This window comes from Lacerta agilis, chromosome 9 (assembly GCF_009819535.1).
Source record: "Lacerta agilis isolate rLacAgi1 chromosome 9, rLacAgi1.pri, whole genome shotgun sequence".
In the NCBI taxonomy this organism is placed as follows: Eukaryota; Metazoa; Chordata; class Lepidosauria; order Squamata; family Lacertidae; genus Lacerta; species Lacerta agilis.
Window position 1 is genome coordinate 27,853,038 of NC_046320.1, and position 26,239 is coordinate 27,879,276.

General features: G+C 39.8%; 1 protein-coding gene across 2 annotated transcripts in view; it reads left to right on the plus strand.

Moving 5' to 3' along the window:
* VEGFC (vascular endothelial growth factor C) overlaps window positions 1-12,582 on the plus strand; it is a 40,504-nt gene extending 27,922 nt beyond the window's left edge. For both annotated transcript variants that reach the window (XM_033159984.1, XM_033159985.1), the window contains exons 3-7: window positions 3,047-3,237; window positions 5,840-5,991; window positions 7,944-8,053; window positions 8,337-8,670; window positions 12,062-12,582. In XM_033159984.1, the coding sequence (XP_033015875.1) occupies window positions 3,047-3,237; window positions 5,840-5,991; window positions 7,944-8,053; window positions 8,337-8,670; window positions 12,062-12,176 (902 nt within the window). In that variant the 3' untranslated portion in view covers window positions 12,177-12,582. The remainder of the gene's footprint in view (window positions 1-3,046; window positions 3,238-5,839; window positions 5,992-7,943; window positions 8,054-8,336; window positions 8,671-12,061) is intronic.
* Window positions 12,583-26,239: the final 13,657 nt, after the last annotated feature.

The window sequence follows — 26,239 nt, forward strand, 5'->3', positions numbered from 1 at the left end:
TCCAAAAAGTTTTCCCGTGCATGAATCAAAGGAAAAGCAGCATTACACTACTATCATCCTAAACCACTTGCCTCAACACAAGTGGCAAGCCCTGCACCACTTCTAAGTTTGACCTTGCTGAAACTCCTACTGACCTGTTGACTGCTCTTGTTCAGACCATCTCATTTTGAACCCTAACTCTGGACCCTAAGACTACAACTTCAGCTTCAATATCAATGCCACTTCCTGCAACAGTATCCTCTTTTATTCCTTCAATTCTAAAAACTTCCAGTACCGATGATATTGGCTTCAACATCATCATTCCCTATTCCCTATTAATATTGGAACCAATATTGGAAAGAGACAAGCTGACAGAAACTTGTTCAAGTCCTTGAACCTTTCATATCTGCTTCAGTCCCAAGGGTTATCCCCTGGTGGACCTTTTCACCATCTCTAAATACCATTAATTCTGCAGCAGAGCAGATCAAGATCCCCACCACTGAAAGAACCCCCCCTCCCTCTCTATATATAATCTTCCTGCACTTTTGCATCATTCCAAGAGTGCTACGTACGGTGTCACTCAACAGGACAAACTGCATCCCCATTGACCTTAGTGCACCAAAATGCACTAATGATGAGCCTAACAGCCTGAATATACAGCTTTCTTAGGGATCTCAAAAATGCTCCATGATATTGTTCGATGAGGAAATCCTATACAGTACAATGAAATAGATTCAGTTCTTACTACTTTTGCAAACTCCACTAATCATACTTTAAATTATATGCTCAACCTGCTGTTCAGGTTTTAGCTAGTCTTAACATCTGGGTTCTTCATTACACCATCCTATAGAAGTAATGTTAAGTGTTTGCTCATTCATTTGTTACATTTTCCTTTAAAGGTCTTAGCAGTTTACAATTCCCAGTATCAGTGTCCAGTCCTGGAGTTTCCCTCAGTTCTTACTCTGCTGCTGTGAGCTTCCCTGAATTCATTTCAGCTTCAGGATGTGTTCTTCTTAAGAATCTTTCTTGGTGAACACATGTTGGCAAGGACACTTGGTGAACAATGTGCTCTGCATTTTGATTCAACTTATTTGAATGGCGACAGAGAAGAGTTTGTGGTTTGTCCTCCTTTAGATTGTTTCACATTTTCTTCTCCAAAGGGACTTGATGGTTCCAGTCTTGTGGATTAATTGTTCCAGTCTTGTCTGTACATGGATGATTGGAGGGGTTTTGGTTTTCTGTCTGGACAGAACAGTTGCTTTTTACAACAACATAAGCATTTTTTTTTCTTGCTATGAGAATCTGAAAGGGGCCTTTTGTGTTTCCTCCCAATAGTGTTCATTTCCCCAGATGCTGCTTCTAACTTTTTTCATTACATTAAGATGGATGGCGCCTTGTACGCCTCCTTCTGGCAACTTGCAGCCAAGCTAGTCCTAAGCATATTGTCCTGTTTTCCTTTGGACTATATCAGCGAGGCCGAGAGAGGGGTCTTGTCATCTGGGCAGCCCAGGGCACGCGTCCACAATGCCCAGGCTTGCGCCCCAGGTAGGTCACTTCAGTGCTGCTATCTTAGCAGTTTGACTTCACCCCCAGAAGTGCACTCCGTTGTCTCTTGAGACAGATGAATGCCAACAATATCACCAGAACTCTGTAAAGTGGCTATATTGTTCTACCTTTCCACTTTAATAAAGCATTGTGTTGAAAGTGAAAATAACCTCTCACTCAATCTGTGGGAGAGCTCTTCTGAACAACTCCCTCCCCCCCATAATAACACCAGCACTTCCTTCCATGTATGTTGGCTGCTAGTCTTCCATATGTGTAGCTGCACAGAGTCTATGAAGAAGAAAAACACGTTGCTTACCTGTAACTGATGTTCTTCAAGTGATCATCTGTGAAGTCACAATCCACCCTCCTTTCCCACTGCAGGTGTCTCCTTTCTTTTGGTGGGATATTCTCACAACAGTCATGAAGAAACTGAATAGAAGTGCACGTACTGCCCCTTCAGGCATATGTAAAAGAGATATATCTCCCTTTTGAGGGTTAGGGGCATGAGCATCAGCTCTCAGGCTTGAGTTCTAGAAAGTTCCAGGATGGTGCTCTGCACAGATCCCCTTTTTGTGACTACATATATGACCACTCAAACAACATCCGTTAAAGGTAAGCAACATCAGTTTTCTTCTCTTCTGTAGATTTTTTCCAGCTAGGTTTTCTCACAACTATTGAAACCTTGCTAAGGAACCATTCAATAATCACTTATAAGTGCTAGAAACCTCCAAGCAAATATCTGGTTGGTTATTTCAAGCCGGTAGGTGATTCCTCACCTCTAATGCTCCAAGGCATATCTACCTCTGTTCTCTGCCATTCCATCTGTCAGATTTTCTTTCCTTCTCAGAATCCTCTTTTTTTGGCCTCCCCTTAATTTATGTGATTTGCCTTCTGATACTCTTTCATTGGTATCTGGCTGCCATACCTCTCCCCCCTGTTTCTTCTTCCTATTCTTCCCTAAATCCATCTGCAAGCCCCACCCCCTGCTTGCTCTGCCCTGCCTTAGATCCCCAGTGCCTTTTCTAGAGACTATTCTAGCCTGCTCCACAAAGCATTTGCACCAGTGGCTCAAGCGTACCTAAGGACTTATCCCCACTTACCTTTTGTCCTGCTGTTTCCAGGTATGGATCCATGCTCTAAAGCTCCATCTCCAAGCGCTCTTCTTTCACCCCGGAGTTTTCCCCACAAACAAACCCCACTTTTAAAGCTGAAGCACAACAAATGACAATCCAGGTTTTCCACAATTCAGCTTTAAACAGCGGGTTTGCATGGGAAAAGCTCTGGAGGTTAGTGTGGATAAGCCCTGGTAATAAGACTACTGTTAGAGAACTAGCATTAAAGAACTCTGATTTATTTATTTTTTTGTTGCTGCTGCTGTTTTGTTTAGTTTTTACAGAACTCAGTTTCTATATAAACATGGTCCATGTAATAAGCAAGTTTTAACTACTTTCGGGGGAATCTGATTTTGAACTATTAAGAAAACCTGTGTTATAACTTATGAGCTTTCCCTGTAACTTGGCAGGTATTGATAATGAGTGGAGAAAAACTCAATGCATGCCACGTGAGGTATGTGTAGATGTGGGGAAAGAGTATGGAGCAACAACAAACACCTTCTTTAAACCTCCATGTGTGTCCATCTACAGATGTGGAGGTTGCTGCAATAGTGAAGGGCTGCAGTGTATGAATATCAGCACAAGCTTCATCAGTAAAACGGTAGGTTGTTACCTCAGCTACGTTCTGGGTTTGTTTTAAGCTCTCAGTGTCTGCATGTGATTGAAATATTCACTGAAATTTGGATCTGCTTTAAAAGGAATACATTGTTCTGTTGTTTACATTGTAAAATATAGTTCTACAACAAATGCATTCATATTGTAAGAATCCCAGCATTCTGTCCCGATCTCCCAGCACTATATCATTATTTTGGGACCAAATGAGAGCCTAGTTTTATTATTAGTTAATACTAACACACAAGCAATAAGCAGGGCCACACTGAGTAGCCCCTTCCCCTGGCTACCATGTGACCAAGCAAACACTTGAAGGAAAGGGAAAGCCTTCAAACATACAGGCTTCTATTTCTGTATGTTTTCATTTTGTGCACAGTTTCCCAGCATGGTCCCACTTCCCCACGTTAGTATTAATTGTGAGAAGAATGTCCAAATATGTCCAATAATGTGACATTATTTACATCATTCACCTTGTACGGCTGGTTTTGTGTGTGTGTGTGTGTGTTTTAAGAAATAGGCACAGGGAGGAATCAAACTAGACCAGAACCATAGGAAGACTTTATACTTTGTTCTTGCTGCAGCCCTTATGTTTGCTATTTGCAATAGGAAGAAAGCCGTGTTAGTATGACCAAAAAACGGGGACCCAGGGCAAAGAGGAACTTGCTTAGTTCTCAGCAGCTTCCACCGAGTACAATGGAATTAAGTACAACAACTGAAAAGGGATAAAACCTGTTTCCTTCAGAGCAAACATCAATTCAGGTTTTTTGGGGGGTTGACATTTGCTCCCGTTGAGCTTTAAATGGTGGGTTTTAATGGGGAAAGCTCCAGAGCAAAAAAAAAGGGGGGGGACACTTGGGTACAGAGCTTTAAAGTGAGGAGTGTGTGTGGAAAGGTAGATGTGGATAAGACCATTATGTCAAGGGCAGATGGGGCTCTGGGCAGCCATACCTAATACTGTAACTTCCAGTTTAGGGTTCCTGAAATCAGTGGGAAATGGAGCCTGAAATTCAGCAAGCAGAAGATGTTACTCAGTTTACCAGGCAAATAAAAGTCAGAACACACCCCACACCCGTATTTATGGGTTCTATAATGCCTGCCAATTACATTGACCAATTTTTAACACACTTCTGCAACTAGAAGTGTCCTGTTCATATTAATTCACTAGGCTGGGCTCTAGCTCAAGCAGAGCAACATACATTTAATTTCTCCCATATAAGTGAATGCTTGCTATTAGTTCTTGGGCAGGGAGAGGACCTATTTACTGAAGAAATAGTAGTTAAAGTGAATGGTGCTACATTAGCATATGCCTCACTTTTATAAGCAACCCCATGCACAAATTATTCTGCCACCTTTATTAACGAACTTACCCCTCTCATCCATACCACAAAAGAATTAACAACAACAAACAATAATTTTATTATTTATACCCCATGTATCTGTCTGGGTTGCCCCAGTTACAGGTAGGTAGCCATGTTGGTCTGCCATAGTCAAAACAAAATAAAAAATTCCTTCCAGTAGCACCTTAGAGACCAACTAAGTTTGTTCTTGGTATGAGCTTTCGTGTGCATGCACACTTCTTCAGGCACTCTGGGTGACCTACAGCATGTATAAAAACATAATAAAACATCAAACATTAAAAACCTCACAGTACAGGGCTGCCTTCAGATATCTTCTAAAAGTTGTGTAGTTCTTTATCTCCTTGACATCTGAAGGGATGGCATTCCACAGGGAGGGAGCCACTACCAAGAAGGCCCTCTGCCTGGTTCCCTGTAATTTCGCTTCTCGCAGTGAGGGAACCAGCAGAAGACCCTCGGAGGAGGACCTCAGTGCCTGGGCTGAACAATGGGGGTGGAGATGCCACAGGTTTACTGGGCCAAGGCCATTCAGGGCTTTAAAGGTCAGCATCAACACTTTGAATTGTGCTCAGAAACGTACTAGGAGCCAGTGGAAATTATTTAGGACCAGTGTTGTGTATGGTCCCGCCAGCCACTCCCAGTCACCAGTCTAGCTGCCGCATTTTGAATTAGTTGTAGTTTCCGGGTCACCTTCAAAGGTAGCCCCATGTAGAGCATCATTGCTATAGTCCAAGCGAGCATGCATCACTCTGGTGAGACCGTCCACGGGCAGGTAGGGTTTCAGCCTGCATACCAGATAGAGCTGGTAGACAGCTGCCCTGGACATAGAATTGACCTTCACCTCCATGAACAAATATGGCTCCCAGGCTGCACACCTGGTCCTTTAGGACCAGGGAGTCCCCCACACCCACCCACCAACTGTCCCCAAAGAACAGTATTTCTGTCTTGTCAGGATTCAACCTCAAACTGTTAGCTGCCATCCATCCTCCAACTACCTCCAGACATTCGCTGCCTTGGATTTAAAAGAGAGGTAGATTTGCTTATTGTATTTATAGACTGGGAGCCCAGAGCATCAAACACATCCACAGGTTTATTGAAGCATTCTGAAACAGTTTAAGGAATCTAAAACAGTTAAAAGCATTTTAAAACCTTAAGCAGCATGCAAACACATTACTCTCATTTTTGCTTTTAATAAAAACTTTTTTTCCTGTTTTTTCCCCTTTTATTTTTGTTTAGTTGTTTGAAATAACTGTGCCACTGTCTCATGGTCCCAAACCAGTAACAATCAGTTTCGTGAATCATACATCCTGCCGATGCATGTCCAAACTTGATGTCTACAGACAAGTTCATTCAATCATTAGACGGTCCTTGTCAGTTACACAAACACAGTAAGTATAGATTTGCATATTTCTTACTCTTTTAAAAACTCTAGAATACAAAGCAGGTTACTGGTGACCAGTATTTAATTTAAACGTGTGTATTATAAAGCTATACAAAATTTTAAGAAAAAGTTATTTAGTTGATTTTTAAAAAAATAATAATTCAAAAGACAAGCTTATGCTATCATTAGCTTTATGCAAAAAATCATGCAGATTCATGTATCAAAGTGTGAACCCAACATCAAAATCAATAAGTGTGGTTTATCAGTTTGAGGCATGAAAGGACTGCAACACTTCAGATATTTAGTCAAACTAGTTTTTAAATTAAATAAACAATTGTTTTGATTTTATTTTATTTTAAGAAGTATTCTCAACCTAAATTATGAATCATCTTCCACAACCATTTACCAGAGTGTTGAATACTGAATAAGGAACACAGGATGTGGCGGGGAGTTCATTTTTCAACTTTTAAGCAACGATACAACATATTTTAGTTATTGTGAATTGCTTGTAAATTCAAAGTGTTATAAATCAATTTGAAGTCTGAGGTGTGCTCTTTCAGACTGTGGTTGATTAATTCTTTTAATTGTTATTTCAAAACATACTGAGTCAGGGGTGTAGGAAGGGGGCGGGGGGCGGTCCGACCCGGGTTCCAGGGGAGGGGGGGTGACACTTTGGCCGCCCCGCCGGGCGGGCCCTGAACAGGGGCATGCCGCCTTTCCCCCCCTTCCAGCGGCTATTTTTCGGTGCGAGGGGTGGGCCAGCAAGGAGGGGGCTTCACGCTTGTCGCTGCCATAACACCCCCTCCTCGCTGGCCCGCCCCTTGCACAGAAAAAAAGCCACTGGAAGGGGGAAAGGGGGAAGCAAAGCAGGTGCTTGAACGCGCCTGCTCTGCTTCCCTTCCCCCCCAGCGGTTTTTTCGGCGGGGGGTGGGCGTCATGCTTGTCGCTGGCATGGTACCCCCTCCTCGCTGGCCCACCCCCCGCCGAAAAAAAGCGATGGAAAGGGGGATGCAGAGCAGGCGCTTGAATGTGCCTGCTCTGCTTCCCGTTCCCCCCCCTTTCCATAGCTGTTTTTCAGCCCGAGGGACGGGCCAGCGAGGAGGGTGTGTCATGCCAGGGACAAGCGTGACGCCCCCTCCTCGCTGGTCCGCCCCTCAGGCTGAAAAAAAGCCGTGGAAAGGGGAAATTTTACCCTTTCAGCGGCATCCACGTGCGTCGTGACATCACGACGACGTCACGGCGCACGCGTCGTGCCCCTCCCCCAGGGGGTGCCTCTGCGCTGCCGCTGCCCCAGGCAGCGCAGAGGCTTGCTACGCCCCTGTACTGAGTTGTATACAGAAGAATGGGGAAAAACACACAAAAATCATAAAATGGTTTGTGGGGAATTTTCCAGAGGAGACATTTTGTATGTGTTACAGCTCATTACCCTGAGTGTTTTAATGTATGAAATTTGAGTTTAAAGCACAGATTTACTGGATTCATTGATGCAATAGGCATTTGCCACTTCCCAATGTTCCACTATGGCCCTTTGGACTTTGCAAGGGTTTTTAGGATGTGGCATGTATTGGGTGGAAATGAAATGGCAGTGAACAAAGCCACTTTACTTTATAACAAATGCATGCTGGAATAGGAAATTCTAATTCAGTAAATCCCGATTCATACTAGTAGCCATTGATAGCTCTTACCTTTTCTGAATTTGTCCAGTACTCCTTTAAAACCATTCAAGCTGATGTTCCTATCTATTTCTTGTAGAGTTCAACTATGCACTATGAGAAGTACTTCCTTTTGTCTGTCCCAAATCTCCCACTCTTCAGCTTAATTACATGACCCCAGGTTCTGGTATTATGAGGAAGGAAGAAAAACAGGTTGCATTTGTCCGCAGAAGTATTTGTGACCCATGCACAAAAACCCTTGTCTTGCATTTTCAGTGTACTACATAATGCAATATTTTATCCCTAGGTGTCATGTGGCAAACAAAACTTGCCCAAAAAATCACATCTGGAATAATCAGATTTGCAGATGTCTGGCTCAGCATGACTTCAGTTTTTCTTCTTACCTTGGGGATACCGGTAAGCAAATATGCTCCAGAAGTTGCATTCGCTTAATGTGGCATTATTCAAGCAAAATAAAAATTATATCCACATAAACTTTTTAAAATGAAGAACTCTCTAATCCTTTATAACTGGCTGTTTGTAGAAAATGGCACAATTTACCCATGTTTGTTCACTCCACATTACAAATTCAGTGATTTAGACATGGGTATGAAAAATGTGAAACTAGCAGATATGTTTCACTTTTTGCAATGCCTGAAGCAAAATTTATTTATTTTCCTAATGTTTGCTGTGTTTATAGACACTGCTGAAGGATACCATGATATCTGTGGACCTAATAAGGAGCTTGATGAAGAAACCTGCCAGTGTGTCTGTAAAGGGGGAGTGAGGCCTTCCAGCTGTGGACCTCACAAAGAACTGGATAGAACATCATGCCAGTGTACATGTAAGAATAAACTGCTGCCTAGCTCATGTGGACCCAGCAAGGATTTTGATGGAGAAAAGTGCCAATGTGTATGTAAAAGAACATGTCCTAAACACCAGCCACTAAATTCTGCAAAGTGTATTTGTGAATGTGTAGAATCTCCAAACAAGTGCTTCTTAAAAGGAAAAAGATTTAATCACCAGACATGCAGGTAAGTAAAACAACTGAAATACTTTGGTTACAATTTCTCAAGTTTTCTAATAATCATGCTACATATTTGATCTCTGGCAGTTGTCTGATGCTTATCAGAGTTAAACAGAGTGCAAAGTACTTTACTAGTCTGAAGATAAAACCTGTCACTTGTCATACAGAATGGACTGCCTGAACAGAAAGTGTGTTTGACACTAGTCATGTATGCTTACATTGCCCATGTAATCCATATTAGAGAATATTATACAACTGCATCATTGATGATACAGATGTTTGCAAAAGCAGAGCTCTTAACAATGCTGTTCCTCCACTAAATCATCTCATTTTCTATCAGCACCTACCAGATAGCATTGATTTCAGATATTATCCCTAAAAAAAATTATGGAAATCACCTAATAGTTGTTATTTACAGTGTCATCTAGGACCTGGAGAAAAGTATATTATTAGGATTATACAGCAAGTTTGAAGCTTTTTCAAGGGGGAACGTCATATGGTCTCCAGCTCTGACAATCATCAGAGAGCAGTTAGACAATGTACAATCTACAGGCCATACCCAGCCCAGCAAGGTTATTCTCCTTATGCAAATTAAAGAATGGCTTGCTAGAAAAATGATATTATTATTAACACTATGGTTATGAGGATTACAGGAATAAACTCAAAGTTGAACAATTAATCCAATATGGATTATTTCCCTTTATAATCTAATTTTAAGTATGTTCTCTAGGATTATGTGCGCACCAGGTAGTTTTGTTTTTAATTTCCAGTAGGTGTTGTGTAACTTGAGATTTAGAATTGTGTATTATATACAAATGAGTTGAACAAGTGTGACAAGTTATTTTAAAAAAACTCACCACAAGATGGAACAGGTCGGCCCAGGATGTTTCTTCTTCATTCTTTGCAGATTTCCTCATAGCTGTGCTAATTTGTTGCAATAATAGGCTCCAGTGTAACTATAATCCTGTTACAAACATATAATTCCAAATTTGCTTTTACAGAATACAATCTCCTGTTTTAAACACAACCTTTTGGTACATATTGAAACGCACATTTCTCTGCACGTGCCATCCTTAGCTGCATTTGGAAATCCTAATAATTATACTAGCAAAATTACAATAATTGGATGTAATGATTATTTTCAGGAAAACATATTAAAAATGCCTCCGTCTTGATAGTAAAATAGGTGTCTCACCTGCAATATTCCTTGGAGGGAAATACAGGACAGCAGAGGTTCCTACATACTTAAAAGTCACCACCTCAAAAAGAGACAGGGGTTCAGAACTGCACATGTGCACTACCCTCTTGTTGCCTCTGAATATTGGCGCTAGACAGTAATGTGCATGTACAATCAATAGAAGGCTGAAGGAAGGAAGTGGCTCAGGGTGTCAAGGGGGAATAGAATTAGACTTAGAGGGCATGTGCCTTGAGATGCACGCCCTCAACACTCTGTTCCCCACCCCCACACACAATTAGGATACTTCTGCCACTAAAAGCAGGTGGGCACTTGCCTGGAAAAGAAATACAGCAAGGTGGGGTGGGTTTGCCTTGAAGAGCATGTGCTCTGTGAGTACAACAATAATATTAATTTTATTATTTTATTATTTATACCCCACCCAGCTACTCTGGGCAGCTTACAGCATATAAAAAGTTATAAAAACATAAGACATTAAAAAATTCCCAATATAGGGCTGCCTTCAGATGTCTTCTAAAAGTCACATTCTCAGAGCAAACCCAAGCAGGGAAGTTCCAGCTCAAGAAATGGGGGTTGTCCCCAGAGCTGGGTCCATGGAGGTAGGTGTGAAAATCTACTTTTAAAAATCCAGATAAAGAAGCACTTTTCTGGCTTCAAGTTAGATTGGAGCAGGGAAAGGCATGTAGGGACAAAGACAAAAGAAAGTGTCCTCTCTCTGTCCAGGCAGTCTCTCTCCGCCCCCCGCCATGGATTTTGTTGTACAGACATCTAATATTTTATTTGTAAACTGAAATGCATAAGCTATTAATCAGGAGGAATGTTAATTGAGATCATTAAGCTATCTTTTATAAAAACAAATTTTAAAAACAAATTTAAAATATAGCTGTGTTGAAACTTGAAACGTATACTTTTCGCTCTTGATTTGCTGCCAGTGTTTGAAATAGCAAAAGACTAGTGCTTTGTCTACATTACACACCAGAGGCTATTTGGCGCTATCAGTGTGAGGTTATGTTAGGTCAACCTGTTTAAAAAACAACCATAAGAAATTATCATGCTATGACAAACTTGTTTATAGCCTTTGTCCTGCAATCCCTGTAGAAACAAATTATCCACTGATGCAAAATATTTATCTTCTAAGCATGAAGTGTTGGTTAGTAAAATACTTTTTTTACTTCCCTGACTGAAGTGCTATAAATTACTGATGTCTTTCCATCCCATTTTCAATTCATAATGTTATACATATAAGCCTCTGAACCTGCACATTGCTTCCACTGATGTCACAGGAACTCTACATGAGCAAAACAGGCTTGAGTCATTTTAAAATTAGACTATTTCAGAGAGAAATTATTGGCGCTTTTTTTTAAAGAAAGAAGATAACTGATCCGTAAGATAGTTCATTACAGACGAATTGTTCAGACTAGAAGATAAGGCAATTACTGTAGAAGCTCAGTACCAGAAAAAGTTAGTAGCTGTATAAATAGCTAGAACATTTTTAAATATTTGAAAGTTGTTACTCATTATCAAGTGGCTATAACTATGTAATTATTAGCGCTGTGCACAGAAGTATTTGCTTCAGAACCCACCTCAGTGAGGCAGATACGTGATTGCCTCGTCTTGGTGGCTCATATTGACACCACACTTCACCTTGGAGCATGGCTAACAACACTAGAACAGCAACAACACAACAGTTCACAATTCAGTAAAGACCAGGGCAAACCACCATGTATTTCCACTGGTGCCAGAAAATTGGCAGTTGTGGGGTGGGGTGGAACAGTAGCTGAGTTTTGTTTATTTTTAAAGCACTGAAACAGCTTATCTGATATGTTCTATTCCTATTCCGAAAGCAACATGACTGTAAGTAAAAAGAGAGCCCTGGTAAATCCATTCCGTCATTGGATGCTAGAAACTGTAATTCACAGAACTACACCCGCCTCTTCCTTGCTCCTCTCTATGTGGTTTTTTCCATTTATGGAGAGCTTACATGAGAGAGAGAAGCAGCTGTGGGCAGAGCACTTATTAAGACATATAACTGTATCCACAGTATCCAGTTCTATTTGCCAGCCACTTGCATTCACGCACCTTACAGAGCATCCTTGCATAGATTAATTGGGGGTTTTTTCCAAGAGCACATTGTAGATTTCAGAATAGGCAGAATAATTTCTCCTGTCAGTTTTACAACTGTTTTTCCCCCAACTTCTTTCAGCTGCTACAGACCACCATGTACAGTTCGAACGAAACGCTGTGAACCTGGATTTTATTACAGTGAAGAAGTTTGCCGTTGTGTGCCAACATATTGGAAAAGACCACTTATTAATTAGTGAAGAAGATAGCATCTGACAAATTGGTGTACATTTTTCCTGTTTTTTTCTTTAAAAGACTGCTAACATTTTGGATTTACTGTGCAAAAGAGACATCATAGGACTATTGGACACAGACTCATTTGTGCTCTTAAGACATGTGGAAAGCAAATGTAGAAAACAAAACCTGGGATTTTCTTCATTATAAAGAACTCAATAAGAACTTGATTTTTTTTTTCTTATGACCAAACAGCCTACATTTTCTTCCTTGTGATTTTTTTAAAAAGATAATAACTATATAATTTATTTCCATTAAAAATATTGTACTGCATTCTTGTTTATAGCAGTAACAATTGTTAAATCTCACTGTGATCAATATTTTTATATTATGCAAAATATGTTTTAAATAAAATGAAATTGTATTATATGCTGCTGACCATGTTCACTGTACTATCTCATTAATTAATATCTATAGCTGCAGTTGGGGGAGATGAATGACAACTTTAAGTATTCTACTGGAATCCAGATAAAATGAAGACTGCTAGAGGCAGCAATACATAATTATGACACTGAACATATAAAAAGTTATATTTTGAGCAATGAAACTTCAGAGTTTGGCCTTATGCTATTTAGAGTCTATTCACCAGTCTCCCTAAGAGCAAACTTGGTTGTCCTGTGCCGATCAGTGAAATGGGGCCAAATACAGAGACAAAATTAGACACACTCAAAGGACTCTCCAAGTATGCAGGACAATGATACTTATTTAAAAAGAGACCGCCCCTCCCCAGAAAAAAACACCTTCCCAATAGGGGTTGCACATGTGCAAAATCCTCCCATAGGAACAGAATATTTGAAACAGCTCAGTGCCCTATTGGTGATGGGGGGGAAAGGGAATAGAGTGCTAGAATAACAGAGCAGTCCACACACTCGCACACTTCAACAGGACAAAACCCCACTCTCCCAAACTGTAGGAAGGAGATGCTTAACATGTTTTCTCTCTGTACTGCTCAGCCTTACCTACAACACTATACTCCAAAGATTCAGGCTAGCCGTACAGCTTGCTGCACACCTACCACTGACCCGATATGGAATGGAAAGGAGATCCAACCTCCCTCAATGCCATTCAGTGTAGGTTTGGACTAACAGAACAGTTTGTTGCCCTACCACTATTGCATGCAGGTTTGAGTCTGGCGATACAGCATCAGAGCAAGGTTTGCAAACCACTCCCCTTTTAAATTGGGGGCCACCCCCTTGGCTCTACTTCTCTTCCTAGAAGTATTCCCCCCAAGAATCTTTGGGTAGATTTTGCACTCTGAGCATCTATATATCTAATGCTGTCATGGGGCATCTTTTAACACAAAAACATTAGGGTATCATATGAAACAGACAATTCAATTGTCAATTATGTATGCAAAACATCTTCCAAAGGAAGCGTTCATGCATCTGGTTACATAATGTAACATAATCACCTGGTCCACAGATTCCTTGTAGGCAAAAAGCATTGCCAGTAACTTCCATTAAGGAAGCAACTCCACAAACTCAAAGGGGCCTGCATATGAAGTTTGTAAGCCCACACTTGGCTGGAAATCCATGTGCACATTGCACTGCACAGTGGGCTCTGGGTCAGAGTGAATTATTTATACTTGTGTCCTCAGTACACTTTGGTGGCTCAGCTCTGTTAAGGTAGTAATTGTACAGGCCTACTCGTACAAGAAATGGGCTGCAAACTTTCATAACTTTATGAAAGTAGTGCTTGCGTTCTCTTCTGAATTTTTCTCAGATTTTAGTTTCTCTGTTTCCTGTGTCTGAAAGAGATGCATCATTGCATTACTAACCCAATGTTAGTTCAAAGAGGACTTTCAGACATTGTAAAAATCCCTGTGTATATACAGTTTACTCTTGCTCGGTCTTTCTGTTCCTATCTGCTATACCTTCACTGTCATTCACACACAAAAGTATTTGAAATACTGTGTGCAACCTTTTGATAATGCATTTGTGCATCTTCATGAACACAGGAATGTGCATATTTCTATTTTGTTTGTAGTGTTCCTTACAACAGGAATGTCTATAAATAAGTAATGCTGATTTAAAAAAAAAATCATTGAGAACATCCAAGAACTTAAGATTTTGGCACCAAATGCTATTACAAAATCTGTAAGCTTTTGACAGCAAAAGTACTTCAACAGCTGTTACCGGAAGGAAGAATGTAGTTCTGGAACGCCAGTTGTGGATAGTCAACACATCATCTGTGACCCTTCCTTCATATACCTGCACCCTGATCCAGTTCTACTTGTTGATAAATATATATAATTCACTTACTATATTTTTATATGAACCTTCCTCCCAAAGGAGGAACTGCTATATTAGCAAATATAGATATTTGCTAATATTGTAATGTTGTAATTAGGGGTACAGATTTGTTTTACTTGCTGCAATAGGCCCATGGTTTTTAACTGCTGCAGATATGGACTCATGCAGACAATCAAATTCTAAAAAAAATAAAACTGCTGTTTCAGAACATGGTAGTAAGGTAAAAAAAAAAAAAGGTAAAGGACCCCGGGACAGTTAAGTCCAGTCAAAGGCGACTATGGGGTGTGGCACTCATCTTGCTTTTCAGGCCGAGGGAACCGGCATTCATCCAGACAGCTTTCCAGGTCATGTAGCCAGCATGACTAAACCACTTCTGGTGCACGGAGGACCGTGACGAGTGCCAGAGTGCATGGAAATGGTGTTTACCTTCCTGCCACAGTGGTACCTGTTTACTAGCACTGGTATGCTTTTGAACTGCTGGGTTGGCAGAAGCTGGGACAGAGCAGTGGGAGTTCACCCTGTCATGCAGATTCGAACTGCCAACCTTTCGATTGGCAAGCCCACCTGTGTCCCTAACATGGCAGTATCCAATCATGTCCATCCATAGATGGAATGGGAGAAGGTGACCATTTTGGATTAACCTCCCACCCACTTGCAGTTCCCTATGTCCCCCTAAATCTTCTGCAAAGGTTTGGAAACCTAAAGCAGATTCAGAGGTGAGGGAGAACAGCTGAAAAACACCTCTCTCATCAATAAGGTTGGTGGATTATTTCCGTCAGCAGACAGACACCACAGGATACCATCCACTATTGCTTTGCATTGATTACTTGGAGACAAACATATATAAACACTGTAAACAAGTGGAGACAATTCATACATTTACCAATTCTAAAATTCAAAATTCTTCACATAAAATTAGAAGAAAGGTGAAGCTGAACAGAGTCAACCTACATGAAAACAAATGAAACTGGGGAAATCCTCGTATCTCTAGTTTGTCTTGGGGGGGAAATATTGCTATATATATCAACTATCTTTATTTTGTATGGCATGCAACCTTTGTATCAGTATCTTGTATATGTTAGAACCAGATCTCCAAATAAACAATCACTGAAATTTCCTTCTGGATTCTTTTACCCATAGGTTGTTGTTACACAAGTTTTTTAGGTAATAAGCAGAAAGTTTAAATGGGCTATTGAGAACTATTAACATTGTATGGAACAGGGAATGTTGGCTATTTGAACCGTTCAAACAAATGTTTTCTCTTCCATTCTCTTTATTTCTTAACACTTCCCATTTAGTTTAAGAATCTGCCTAACGTCACATAATTAAGTGAAAGACCTAATTTCCCTCCCATGTCAGTGTAAATCACTGAAAACAATGTTATGTTTGTACTCTAGGGACTCTTAACTATAAATTGTGCTGAACATGTTTCAAGGTTTTCGTGTAATAAAAAATATGGGTCCAATACTATTAATCCTGTTTTAACAAAGGAAAATTAATAAAGTTTTTTCAGCCGTCAGTATACTGAAAAGGAAAAATAAATGCTATTAAGGCCAACATCTTGCATTTGGAAAAGGATTTACAAAACTGAGCATTGCTCCTTTTACTCTTTCAATAATCTCTAGAATTTATATACTGTACTGTCATCTTTTCAAACCCAGGAACCGCCTTTAACCCAAGCCAACAGCATAGGACTTCAGGATTTTCAAAAACAATATACAGTGTCTCATTCCTTCTTCCTGTTCATCCTCTCTCTTTTTCTCCACAAATGATTATAGAGGTGATGAAATGCGTTGGCCTGGACTAGTAGGATTATCCCACTTAGCAGCACAGGGGATAAAACTGAACCTTGAAGGCATCACCTGCTGGAAACGACCATCCAAGTAGGACCAGAACCACCACAAAGTGATACCAACTACCCCTAACAGCCACTCCAGAAAAATACAAATGGTATTGAAAGCTACTGAGACACCAATGAGAATTAACAGGGATACATTTCCCCTATCTCCAGACAGGGCATCATACAGGGCAACCAAAGCAGTTTCTGTGCCAAAAACCTGATTGAAACGGATCAAAAACCTGATTGAAATAAGTTTCCTCCAAGAAATCTTCTGCAAGCAAAGCAGTTGCTCTACCACTTGGTTATGGTCCTTCTCTTGTCCACAGCCTGATCGTCTCACCTAAACTACTTCAATCTTCACTTCCCTGGCTTTCTCAAATTGGCCTTTGTCATGTTTATTCAGCACTCAACTCCAAAATCATTCACCTCTCTGAGTTCTCTAGGTGACGCCCCACCTTAAATTCCCATACTGGCTTCCTTTCCACTCCTGGATCAGTACAAATCCTTTGTCCCTAACTTCAAAGACCACCAAGGCCTTGCTACCCCTTTCTTTCTGCTCTTATATTCTGTGTCAAACTTCAGAATGCATAGATGATGATGAGGATGATGATGATGACAGATAGATAGATAGATAGATAGATAGATAGATAGATAGATAGATATAGATAATATAGCTTTAACATACCATGCACACTGACAGTATTATATTTAGAGAGCGAAACACGGGCACAGCTTATAAGGCCACTTCATAGAACAGTACCCTGCATACACAGCCCAAAATGTTATTGTGTTTCTATTACAAAAACAAAACATTTTTCTAACATGGAGGAAAATTTAATATGTAAAATAGTACATTGTTTTCTGGGCTTGATCGTCTTCTGTTTCCATTAAATATAGAGTTAGCAGTCAACATAATAAAGGCAAATTTTGCCAGCATTAACCACACATTCATATAAAAGACACCACAGTCTTACCCATACTTGGAGATAGGAAATGACTGTGGTGTCTCAGATATTGCTTTGTGGGAACTACTGGCAAATGGTGATTTCTTATAACTACGCTCTCACATGGATGCCTCACTTACTAAGCCAATTTAAAATAGACTTTAAAAGTAAAGTTACATGCAGGATTTCTGATAATGGAAGATATGGAAAGCTCCGTGCACATTGTCATGTCGAAACCCATTCACAAACTTCACACACATTTTCTGGTATTAGTGGAAGACACAAAAATGCAGCCATTCAGAGAGACTTGAAAAAATCCAGATGTTTCCATTTTTACCACTGTCATTGGAATACATACATACTTCTGAACCATCTCATTCACTAAATTCTGCTTCAGTATGTTCCTTCTTTGAGAAGTAAAAAGCTAGCACTTGCTTTCCCAAGAAACCATACATGTATTCTCATATACTCAGTGAAACTTGTAACACCCTGAAACAGTGCAGGTCATTACGTGGATTGGCGAATTGTGTTCCAGAAACATTGCTATAAAAAGGGCCAAGTGTCAAACAGTCTTAAACATCTTTTCCAGGTCTCTTTTGCTGTTTTCATGCTAGGTTTTTGACATTAATTCAACTATTGCTACACTTCAAAACTCTGAAAGGATAGAGCTGGTTACTGTCATGTACAAACTGAAAGGGAAAATGATTCTTGGAAAGAAGTCAAAATGATATTTTAAATGTTCTAGTTGAAGACAAAGCCTCCTTTGTTTTATAGTGTGATTCTTCAGAAATAAATTCAACTCCATAAACAATATTTCATTTGTATGTGGTTGATAAGCACAGCTATCACACATATAATATTTACATATTCATCAAGTTATTTTTAGCTCTGTGCTGGAATATTTTCAGTGCCTGAATATGATATTAATAGGATCCATCTCATTTGGTGACAAAGGTGTTTTATGAAAGGTGTCCTTTGATTTCTGTTAACAACCATATTCTCCTTCCTAGCCTGGCTCCCAGCTTTTAAAAATGTGAGGCTGTATTTCTGCCCACAATTAAAAGGAAATAAATGACTTGCAGAAACTATTGGCCTTGGCTAATTAAGAGACAAATACACTGAAGGATCCATGAACAAAAGCCTCCTGGTCACAAGAAGTCCTTGGTAGTTAGGCAAATTAAGCACTGCCTCCACCCTTTTACTCACCAGGGCAGATTCTTGATGAGCATCTGAATCCCAGACATGGGAATAATAATTGAGGGTTGGGGTTTTCAATCACTTCTGCTAAGGCTGCACAATGAGCAAAAAATGGGTAATGTGCTCTGGGGGGTCTGAGCCGCTCTGCTCATTGCTTCTATGCATGACAATCAAAGAAGACATTCCTAAAATAGTTCATTCCATTATTTTGCCCTTGCATGGGAACACAGGAAGCTGCATTACTCCCGGGCAAACAATTGGTCCATTAAACACAGTACTATCAATTCTACACTGACGACGTTGACTGGCAGCAGTTATTCAGGCTCCCAGACAGGAGCATTTCCTGCCCTAACCAGATGCCCCAGATTGCACCCAGGACCTTCTGCATGCAAAATCCAAGCCCTACAACAGAACTATGAGCCTTTCCATGCTTGGTGCAACAGAATATAGTCAACATGCTGTACTTACTTCTAGAACATGGATATGGAAAAAAAATGTTTTTTTTTTTTTTTACAAAGAATACATCTAAGGCCTTTGGCTAATAGAATAAGCAATACTATCAAAGCAATTTATGCAGCTTCATAACAAATACTGACTGCACCACAGCACTGAAATGCAAATAGACAGTTTCCCAAAATCTTGACTTCCTGACGATTAAGACTGTTTACAACAGAAGTTTAAAATTTCTTTGTTAAGTTTGTATTGTTCAAAAAGCACAAAACAGCATTTTCACTTCACAACAAAGGTAAGTTGAGAGCTAGTGGTTGTCCAGTACCACCCAATATGCTTCATTGTGTCTATAAAGGTTTTTAATCTGTGTTTCCCATATTCGAACCCAACAATCTGATTGCTAAACCATAAAGCAATGGAACAGTACAGAACAGCACAGAACAGCTCTGAACACTGTTAAATACATACGTGTGTGTGTGTGTGTGTGTGTGTGCGCGCACACACACACACGCACACACACACACTCTTTAAGCTGTTAATAGGTTTTGGAAGAACCGGCTCATGTCAACAAGCAAATGCATTTTCTGTGACTCTTTCAACGATGCATATGTTTGTACAATCAATTACATTTTGCAGGCAGCACTCAAGAATTTTTCTGCCACTAGTCTCTCTCAAGCAAGGACACTTTCTGGCAAGTCTTCTAATTGTTTTGGCCTAATGCAGCTATAAATTTCAATCTAGCAGTCTTGTTATTTACTTTACTAGACCTTACGTACTCAGAGCTAAATGTCACAATATTAATTTCAGCTTTTTGTAGCAAGTAAATAATGTACGGGGATTTTTTTTTTAACCCTTGCATATTTCTACACCATAATCACTGCAGGAAAAAAACACTGATTCTTAAGCAGCCAACCAGCACTATAGACAAAATAGACACAAGCTCAGGCTACCTTGGAATCATTTTTAAAAGGGCTACTGTGTCTATACAAGTTTTGTAAATCTTCTGAGCTGAACAAAGCCAGAGAGTAGTAACTGTAATAATTAACATCCTTGTTCAGTATTACAGTATCAGATTGGTACTAAATGAACCAGTTAGACAAAAGCTGTATGTTATGTATACAATTTTCTCAGGGTTTTTTTTAAATTTCAAATGCAGTCTTGAAAAGCTACAAACAGAGAAGGGTAGCTTACTTAACCACTATCCTTTGGGCTGCTGTCTAACTTAAAATCCTTCCAAGAGCTTTTCTATTTAAATCCATGGTCTCCCAAAGTTGTTTCCAGTTTGTAAAAATATAAGGAAAGAAATTGAATGCAACAGTGTGTAGCATCTATTGTCAGCCTTACTTCACTACATCATTGTTATCTAGCACAAGTGGCCTCTGCACTCATCTTTGAGAAAATAACAACGTGGAAATGTGATTGTTGTTGGTAGATGCTAGGGTTGGGCAGATTAATCTATTTCCATTTTCTGCCATGTATTGATTCATAAGTCTATTTTTCCCCATTTCCCCATTAATCTATGTTTCAGTGGCATGAAAATGCATATTGAAATTGTTTGATTTGAATATATATGTTATCTATATATCTATATATGCATATTTTAAATGCATTTCAGTACATTTTTTGAGATTAGAACTGTATTGCAAAATTCAGAGAAGTGTGAAATCCAATCCAATGAACACATTAAACCAGAGAGTGTAGATCAGGTCAGTTCATATCCAGTTTTAGAAACAGATTTGAAAGCTAGGAGCTAAATGGCACTTTAAACATAGGTTATGGGCGCAACAACGAAACGTCTAGGTGCACTTTTTTATAACAAGAATACAAAGCTGAAAATGAATGAACTGCAGCTAAAATATTATGTTCATTTTTCACATGGTCTAGTCCTCATCTGAAGACTGCAAAAAACAAAGCTATGCCTCCCCTGCCTACCACCCTAATATTCTTAAGAGGATCCCTTCTGCACAGGGGCGTTTCTAGCCCCTTGGCTGCCCGGGGCGGGAAGCGAAGAGGCACCCCTGGGGGCGGGGCATCGCAGCATGTGCGTGTGTCATGATGTCATGACACATGCGTCACGATGCCCCGCCCCCAGGGGTGCCAGGCGGCTGCACCCCTTCATGCTGCGGCTGCTGAAGAAGGAAAAAGTTTTCAGGTCCTCAATCCATACACATTTTACTTGGGAGGAGGCCCCATTAAACTTGGTTGGGATTTACTTCTGAGGAACAGTTGCAATTTTAATCTGAAATCTTAGGCGCAGTACTGCACCCAGAGCCCAGAAACTGCTTGCGTTTATGAAGTTTCCTGTCACAAAACATGCCTAGAACAATGGAAGTTTCGGATCAGAATCTGTTCATATCAGAATTGACATTTTCCTGGAGCATCCATAGTAGTTATTGTGTGTCTGTGTTTTCATTTTCTTTCCTACGTAAGTATCACTCTCAGCTTTGAAGTGCCAAACACCTCTCGGCAGCTACCTAAGGTGTGGTCTGTATCTGGAATTCCTTCAAACAGCTTTCTTGTGTCAGCTGCTCCATGTAACTTTCCCTTCTGTGTGCAGAGAATTTCTATCCCTTCAATATCTAGTAGTATTGTGGGAATGACATAGAACTGGCCAACCTAGATAGTGAGCAACTCTTGATTTTATGGCTACAAGTGTGGAGCAACATCCATAGTGAGGCTGCTTCAGGCCACAACATATAGACTGGCTGTATAATAAACACCTGTTCAATGGGATGCCTAAGAGGGCTGAGATATCATTGAAGCCAGCTGTTGTGCACAGCAGAGCAATAACCCAAAAGGAACCTTTATTATAGCTTAATTTCTGAAAACACCTTGTTTACTATTCATTTAGAATTTGCCATAGTTTAATGCAGCAGAAGAGTGTAACCACTTGTGACCATATTTCCAACTTTTCAGAATATTGTAACAATGGCAGCCTGCAGAGCATGAAGAACAGAACCACAAACATACAGAGTATTGTTGTGAGAATTGAACCAATGAAGGACAGAGAAACCTGCACAACTACTTCTGCGTGTAAGGTACAGGGTGATTTATACCAGGTTAGTCTGAAGTTTGAGAAGTCCTAAATAGGACTGTTATTAAACCTGGTTAGTTTATTTGTATTGTTTTATACGATATTGCCTAGACTGATTTTATTATTTATTTACCTTTTGTTATTATGAATTGGTAAGGGATATTTTCTGAAGAAGCCATAATAGCTGTCATTAATAGCCTTCATTTGTTCACACATTAGCCCAAAGGAGTAATGAATCCCAGAAGGAGCATATGCCTATCAATGTTTGGTTTTTATTCCGCCTCGGCTTTCTTGCGATCGCAATGCTTGGCCAAACCTCCATTGTTCTACCAAATTGCATTTGCTGAATTTTCTGTGTGAAAATGGCACGAGGAATCTGATAACTGAATCTTCTGACCATTTTGGTCATTTTGAGAAAGCCCTTGGAATCCCCGGAGAGTTCCAAAGAACAATCAAGCTTTGCAACAAGGAAGTAAAAAAGGAAGTGCCAACCCAGTGGAAATTTATTTATTGCATGTTTGAAGACTGCTGAAATAACAAACCATCTAGCTCTAGAGGCAAACAGAGCCTCTATACACCAAAGAAGTAGAAAACCTAACTTTTAAGACTGGAAGCTTTATTCAAGTAAGTGTTTAAAATGCTTGCTTTTTATCAAGTCCCCATTAAAATAAAGAGGAAGAAAAATGCAACATGCTAATATGAATCACATTTATTATCTATGAGAAAGTCTCCTTGACTCTCTGCCTTTCAGGAAATTGACTCAATGTCATTATGCAGGTCAAAAGTCCTTCAAACGTTCTAACCCATTCTAATACATTTGTCATGATCCTGAGTTGTTGGAAAACCAAAATCCCTAACACAAAGTGTTAATAGGGTTGTCATATGTCCGGAATTTCCCGGACGTACCCAGGATTAGGCAGTTGGAAACAGGGCCTGGGCAGAAATCACTTAAATGTCCGGGGAAATGCAGACATATGGCAACCCATACCGGCAGTGTAGATTTTGGCTGATTTCCTCAAAAATAGCTCCAAAACTTTTTCAACTTTTTGAAATATGGCAACCCTAACAATTTCAACTGTCTGGAATGTAGGCAAGGTATTGCTACCAGTCTCGCAAATAATCCCAAAGTTACAAACCTGCAAAATAAATAAATAAATAGCCAGAGGAGATGGGGGGGAGAGTGCTCCATCCCTATTGTGTACAAGATTCCCACCTCTGGCAGCTCACTTCATTTCCATTCTGGGTGCAGAGGAGGGACCAAGCATTTTTGTCAGCTTCAGTGACTACATTGGACATGCCTGAAAAATACAGAACAGCTAGCCACAGATTTAATGGCTGGCTGCAAAGCTATGTAGCAGTTTTGAAGTTCTACACCAAGCTGCATTTCCTTTGATCCGTAAGGATTTCGTGGACTCTAGACTTGAGAAACAGAAGTAGTTCAGGTTTAATTCAGTTTGTCTATGACTGTTCAGGAGACTTCAGAAGAAAAACATATAAAGGAAGTGTGGATGATGAGCTTTCCTTTATTTTCCTCTTTTTTGTACTTCCAGTATAGTTTGCTACAGAAAAACTAGAGCATCTCTCCAATGTGCACCTGAATATGCTACAGACGTACAGCTCACATATTTCTATATAATATTGCACCTTTATATGTTCCAGCAGACAAGAGAACAAAAAACAAAACCAGCCAAAGCTCTTTCACACACTTCCTCTGTTCTACATAACATTCAGTGCCTTTCTATAGTTTCTAATATGTTTAGTATCTTTTTAAGGAAAGAATATATGAAAAACAATCCCCCTTCCTGATCAAAGTTGTTGATGTTTAGGCATGTCATGTGCCTCAAACATCACTAACAAATATCTGCCTGTCAGCTAAACTGAATATTTCCACACTCTCTGAATGCCAGCTTTATCCCATTCTCTCCCACACCACCACATATCACAAAAGTTCATTACACTCCCTATGATACCTTTCCCTCACATGAAGCTGTGAGTGAAATCTAAAAGAAAGAACAGAGTGCACACTATGATCATGTGCCCATGTATAAACACAGCTGCTAGAGAACTCAATATGACAAAGAGGTCTGTGATAAGGAAGCTGCTAAAGGATACAGAGGATGATAAAATGTTTTACTTCAGTGGGAATGTTTCCTTCACATGCCAAATAGATCAGGTGGGATGAGCAAGGAAAGCCTGAGCCAAAGTGGAAAAAGGACAATGCCCTGATGGAGTTATTGTGCAGGTGAGAGTGTTCATCCCTGGCAAACAGCTTTTGGCCTCCCACTTGCCTCCAAGTTGTAAATGATTGAAGAATTTGTTCAGAAAAAGATCACCACTTTTCATATGAGTTTCCAAAACATTAGACCAATCAAATTATCCCTCTCTGTGTCAAAATGGAGAAGACAATAAAAATCTGCATTGGCACCTCACTGCTTTTTCGATTTTCTCCAGGCAATTGGCATTGCATCCATCTAGAACTCTCACACACTGTTGAAAAAGATCTCTGTTCAGCATCTGCTGCTATGCTGGAAGACCAGTGCAATTTATTATTGTAGACATGATTACCAGAAAACGTGAGATAACCTTTTAGTAGAATATTTTGGCCTTAAAATTCAGTGATGTTGGGTTACGACTTGTAACATACACTGTATATAGTGTAATAAAGAGCATAAATATTCCAGGTACTGTAATTTTAAAAAGATAACTGTCTGGATTGGACTAAGGTCTATCCATTCTAGCATTCAGTTTCCAGCAGCAGCAAGCCAGATGCTTCTTCAAGGTCACAAGCAGGTCATGAAGGTGGTGATCATATCCTGTTGATTGTGTCCAGCATCTGGTACTGAGAAATATATCTTGGAGAAATATATCTTGGAGACTTCATTTAGCCATCATGGCTAATTACTATTCATAGACATATCCTTCAGAAATTTGTCTAATCTTTTAAACAGCCATCTAACTTATCACATCTTTGCAGTTGTGAATTTCAAGATATAATTATGTTTTAGAACTTATTTAGTCCAGCCTGAGCCTAACTAATTAACTTCATTAACAGAGCCAGAATTCTAGTATCTTTCTTTCAGAGTGAGCCAAAATTTCTCAGATGATGTTTTTTTGAGAAAACTTCTGAGTTTTCTTTTTCTCACCTCAAGTAGAAAAAGACCACATTGTAGAATTTTCTCCAAATATTCTACACTATTTTTGTGGCATCTCTTTACCATCCTTATAATTTTAACAAACAACACTCTTTTTCTATGTTGTGTGTGACAGTCTACTGTTTTATGTGAACCCTCTAGTCTAGAAATTCAAAGAATTATCTCAGTCCATGTCCTAGAACCCTATTGTCATGCTTTCTGAGTGTTCAAAGTATATGCTTACTATTACTGCCAATAAACTGAGTTAAAGGGACACTAATATTTTGTAATGATATAATGCAAACTAAGCAGGTGTGTTTCCAATTTTTTTATTATAATACTACATTTTCATTCACAATACTCCAATTAGGATTACAGCACCACCTAGTGTGTTGCAATACTGTCCTTTGCTCTCTAATTTTATGTCTTCTCCATTTCTTGTAAAATATACATCCAGAAATAGGTGCTTCTTTTTCTAGCAACCATAAACCTGCCTTTAAAAAAACCCAAGGAAGAATACAAACTTCATAATTTGACTTTAAGCCTTGTGTGTGAAAATGCTCTAAGATTGTTTCAGAAACTAAAATGAGGGCCAAGCTACACATGAAGTTAATCACATGATTTGCCTCTGAGTCTGCCATTTTTCTTTCAGAAATAGCTAGCACTGGCCTTGATTCATATTGGGACCCAGGCATGAAGGAAAGGCAATTTGCATGGGAGAAACCTCCTATTTTCCCCTCCTCACAAGGTCCTGAGGGGGTCAGGCTACTCCTCGCCTGCTATTTACATTTTTTTAAAAAATGTGCATGCTAATTGCTTTCATACATTTTAACATGTCTAGTTGGCCCTAAATTGCACCATTCCCTTCCCCCCATTCTTTCCAGACAGAAGTTCATGCTTTAACTCTCTGTGTCCAAACTTCTTCTTTTTGCCCCAAACTGTCTCCACAGAAACCCACTCTTTAAAGCTGAATTGGTGCAGACATCAATTCAGATTTTTCACCGATTGACATTTGCTGTGATTGAGCTTTAAAGAGGGGGTTTTCACAGGGAAAGCTCCAGAGCAACAAGGGGGGGGGCTTGGAAATGGAGCTTTAAATTGCAGACAGTGCCTGGAAAAAGCAGAGGAAATGTATGTGTGGACAAGCCTTCTGTTTTGCAGTTCCACAGGAATTCTTT